General features: G+C 50.2%; 1 protein-coding gene across 1 annotated transcript; it reads left to right on the forward strand.

The window, feature by feature from the left end:
- Positions 1-441: 441 nt before the first annotated feature.
- Positions 442-4070, forward strand: LOC113212419 (histone H1-like). The gene is made up of 4 exons (XM_026431101.2): positions 442-496; positions 1564-1766; positions 1942-2019; positions 3999-4070. Exons 1-4 carry the CDS (start codon positions 442-444, stop codon positions 4068-4070), a joined length of 408 nt encoding a protein of 135 aa, XP_026286886.2.
- Positions 4071-4287: the final 217 nt, after the last annotated feature.

Consider the following 4287-nt stretch of genomic DNA (forward strand, 5'->3'; position numbering starts at 1 on the left):
GCCGCCTTCGAGGGCCTGTGGGCTGCACCGGCCACCGTCGAGGAGTCACCGCTGCGCCCATCGCAGGCCGCGAACCGCGGAGAGGAGGCAGCTGCCCCCCCCCCCCCCCACGACTCCGGCGCCGCCGGGTCAACCGACCAGCCCGTCCAGACCGCCAGCTCAACTCCGAGGGGGAGGAGGAAGAGGAGCCCGCGGCCGCCACCCCGCGTCGCGGAATGCGCATGTAGATGGAAACGGAACGGTCCTGTAGCAGCCCTGTAACCCTGTAACGAAGGAGCAATAAACCAAACGTCCACCAATCAACAGTCGTGTACTTCATTGTAACACCCTCCGCACGCAGCTCGCCCAGCCCAGGCAGGAGTGGGGGAGCGCCGCATATAAACCCGAGTCGGCCGCAGTAGCAGCCATTCTCCACCAGCCAGCCCACCCGTCGGCATCACCATGCCCAGCACCATGTGGCACGTGCTCCGGTCCGTCAACGTCGTCGTGTTCCACAGTGAGTACCAGGGGACCACGAGCAGCCACGCGTCGTACCAACCAGTGCTAACCAGAACCATTCTTACAGACGAGTGTCCAGGCGTCTGGGCCGACCGGGGTCACGTGCTACTACAGGTGTGGGACCCGGCAGTCGGGGGGTGGGCCGACCCTTCCACCGAGCTGGTGGCGGCCGCGCAGCCCGCGGCGGCGCCCACGGGCTAGATCTCAGCCGACAGCACCGGGGGCCAGCCGTCCGCGTCCGAGTCCAGCGATGAGGAGGACGTGGTGGGTCCGTCGCAGCTGCATTCAACCCCCGACCGGCGCTGGGCCGTGGCAGGGCCCAGCGCATCGCCAGCGGGCCCCAGCCCCGCGGCCGTGCAGGCGTCAGACGGCGCGTCGCCACCAGTCTTGCTCCGCAGCATCAGCGAGGAGGAGGCCTGTAAGCTCCAGAGAACAAGGTAGAGTACAGGGCCCAACAGGTTACTAACACGACCATTGTTTAACAGTGCTGGACAGCCCCGGACAGGCCGACCCGATGTTAGTCGGAAACCCGTGGGGGTGCCGGCGGTGCCCCTCCTACCGCCGGCTATGCGCCCGCTGCGAGGCGTCAGCCCATGAAGAGTACCGGGCTGAACAGGCCGCGGCGGAGGCCTACCTCCGCCAAAGGACCAACGAGGCCAACGAGCTGGCGGCTGCCCACGAGGAAGCCAGAGCCGCCCGCTTGTTGGCCGAGGAGGCCGAGCAGGCCGCGGAGGAGGCCGCCGCCAACGCGTATCTGGACGCCCAGGAGGCCGCCGCCCGCCTCGACAGCCTCGAGTCGAGTTTCCGCGGGCCGCCCTGAAGAACCCTTAAAGGACCTGTAACCCTCTTGAACGGCTGTAAATAAAAACCTGTGACTGAAAGGAAAAAGGCGCATCATTATTCAGGGAACAGGCTATAAAATATAAAAGGTACTTGATTCTAAACATAGCCTCTAAGCAGGAACTCATGCATTATTGCAAGCTGCAATAGCTATGGCTATAGCTATACGGTGCTGCAATACGGTGCTAACTTTACCGAGCCGATCGAGTGTCCTTGCGCTATCAGTAAGTAAATATGTCCAGGCCATCAAGAAGTACATCAAGGGTGCCGTCGCCAGCGGCGCACTCGTCCAGACCAAGGGCAAGGGTGCCTCCGGCTCCTTCAAACTCGCCTCCAAGGAGAAGGTCGAGAAGGTCGCTGCGAAGCCCAAGGCTGCCGCCGCCGCCAATGGTTCTCTGTCCAGGGCACTTCATGATTCATGGTTTAAAGTATTCAAAGCGTGGGGACAGGGCAAGTTAACTAGTTCAGTTTTAAGAAAGTAACAACATCACAGCAATTTTTGCTTTCACTACACCGCGGCCGGGAATGACCGACGACAACCGCCCTGCGCGGCGCGGTAGAATGTATAATTTTTACTGATTTTCATATTTTTCGAAATTTAAGGACAAAGGAAGATCTAATGGTAAGATGCCTGGCTTTGGAAGTGACAACGAGAATACTTTGACAGGAGAGCACAACTCTGTATGTTCCGGAATTCGGGCCGCTGCTACTCATGCCGTTCCTATGGGCTGTTACTGTCACTCAGCTTCTGCCCGCCTTCAGGACCCTACCTGCCGATCGTCTGACAGCAGCCCCGTCATGTCTCTACCATCTACTCCGGCAGACACTACTGAGACACCCACTCCCGGACCACGCATCCCAGCTCCTGTCGGGACACCACGTCAACACAGCTGTAACGTTGGCGGCCTACCCGGCAGGCGCCCCCAGCACGCAGCTCCCCGCTGCCAGGCCACCGCCGGACCAGCGACGATATCCGGTCGCCCAACCACCGCGTTACTCCAGGCCGAGGAGTATCGACCGACTCTTCGAGGCACATACGTTAAGTAGTTTGATAAGTTAAACTGTACAAATTTTAATTTTCGAAAGGAGCATCTAGGCTATCATAATCAGACTATGTATGATCATATTCCAAAGAAGTGAACAATGTTCCTTCAATTTGTATTTTGTTTTATTTCTGTGATTTAAAATAATTAAAGTGCCATTTCATATCGTGTTCGACTAAACTTCAAATCAAACATGACACAGGTCCCGCTCCTCCAACGGCTAAGCTATGCCATCCTTTAAACTACTTTAGACCTTCTTTCAAAGCATAAAAATGCGCACTGCAGATCTTTAGAAACCCTAAAAAAAATGTAAAATTTGGTCTAAATTTACAGCAATTTTAAGTTGTATAAAGCCTATTTGCCACTATAAATGGATTGTGTGTAATTTCGCCTTCTTGTTGGAATTTTGGACAGCCTGTGTGGTTAAAACGGCCCGAGGCACTTGGCAACACTGTTCTTGCTCTCTCTATCTATTTCAAACATTGTAAGGACGTAGCCACAAAAAGAAAAGCCCCCCCCCCCTCAAACATTGTACCTTTTCTCAAGTAAGTCTGTTTCTATCGTATGTTGTTATAAATTAGTCGTGCTGAGAGTTACCAGTGTCACACGGTCCATTCAGCAATTATTTCGTCGATTATAGGAGTCTAAGATGGAGCAAGTAAATGGCGTGAAGATGTCCCTCTACGCCGCAATTGGGTCACTCCATGAGAGGCCACGTGTAAAAAATGGAATGAGGAACTTGGTCGACACGTTTGTCGAATTATGGCTCCAAATAATCCATGTTAATCTTCATCCAGAGCTACGAAGTAAGGAAACTATAACCACACATTTACAACAGTAAGGTTAGGTTAAAGTGGAAGTCTAACCCCTGTTCGTTCTGGATGTACAATCGCACAGGACCGTGGACGAAGGCGAAACTTCGACGTATGTCTGCTGGCATTTGCACTTTGGTTAAATCTCTGCTCAGAACGACTTCCACCGCAGGCGCCAATCATCTCTTGTCCGATATTCATCAGCGGATAGTCCAGAAAATGAATGCGGCTTTCAATTTGTGCATCATCTAGACATGAACGATTTCCCAAACATTGACATAAAAGAAATGTGACTGTCTGAAGGTTTAATTTTATAAATGCTTTTACAACCTGACATGTATCGAAAATGTTAATAAATGCATGATTATACTTCTCAAAATGTCATCATTTATTGTCCAGTTATCAATCGGTACAGGAGATGGCTGAGATGGTTCTGATCAATCTTCCTGAATGAATATATTAACTGAAGGAAAATATAGTTTAAAGAGATTCTAAGGATAATTCTAAAAAATTGTGCAATAGGATAAGAAGTTGCTTCAGAAAGTTAAAATTCCTACAAATCACCTTAGCCGATTACTCTGAGTAAACTTAGATAATGTACTTCTGGTGACAACTAACAGAAATATGATTTGTGATTTAAATCCTGGAAGAAGACAACCACCTCCTTTAGTCACCACAGTGTTCAGTGAATACCAAAAGAATCAAAAGACACTGTAAAGAAAATCTATCTTCTTAATTAAAAATAGGTTGATGGATTAAAGACCTTTTCACAGAATAATAACTTAAAACTGATTATACACAACAGAAATTGACCATCACCACTGAATTAAGCTCTTATTCCTTTATTTCAACACCAGCACCAGTTAGAAAAATGTAGCTGTAGTATTTCAGTTTGCTTTCTGCCAACATGATATTCCTACCATGTGTTTAGACAAAAAACCTTTTGGAAGTTTTTCAGAAGCACTACAATTGGATGAAAATAATACAAGTAATTGGGTTACTTATAATTTGCTAAATGTACACAGCTTTCAGACCGACTTCCAGGTGAAAGCCTGGCATTTTGGCAGCTGATCTTAAATCTTTAAATTAACAAA

This window comes from Frankliniella occidentalis, unplaced genomic scaffold, assembly GCF_000697945.3.
Source record: "Frankliniella occidentalis isolate FOCC.00 unplaced genomic scaffold, Focc_3.1 Scaffold557, whole genome shotgun sequence".
Taxonomy (NCBI): domain Eukaryota; kingdom Metazoa; phylum Arthropoda; class Insecta; order Thysanoptera; family Thripidae; genus Frankliniella; species Frankliniella occidentalis.

Excerpts from the sequence above, each read along its gene's own strand:
- LOC113212419 (XM_026431101.2), top strand. The coding sequence starts at position 442 with ATGCCCAGCACCATGTGGCACGTGCTCCGGTCCGTCAACGTCGTCGTG. Across the intron at positions 497-1,563 it reads CAACGTCGTCGTGTTCCACA|TAAGTAAATATGTCCAGGCC; the intron begins GTGAGTACCAGG and ends TTGCGCTATCAG. Across the intron at positions 2,020-3,998 it reads TGACAGGAGAGCACAACTCT|AAATTGACCATCACCACTGA; the intron begins GTATGTTCCGGA and ends TATACACAACAG.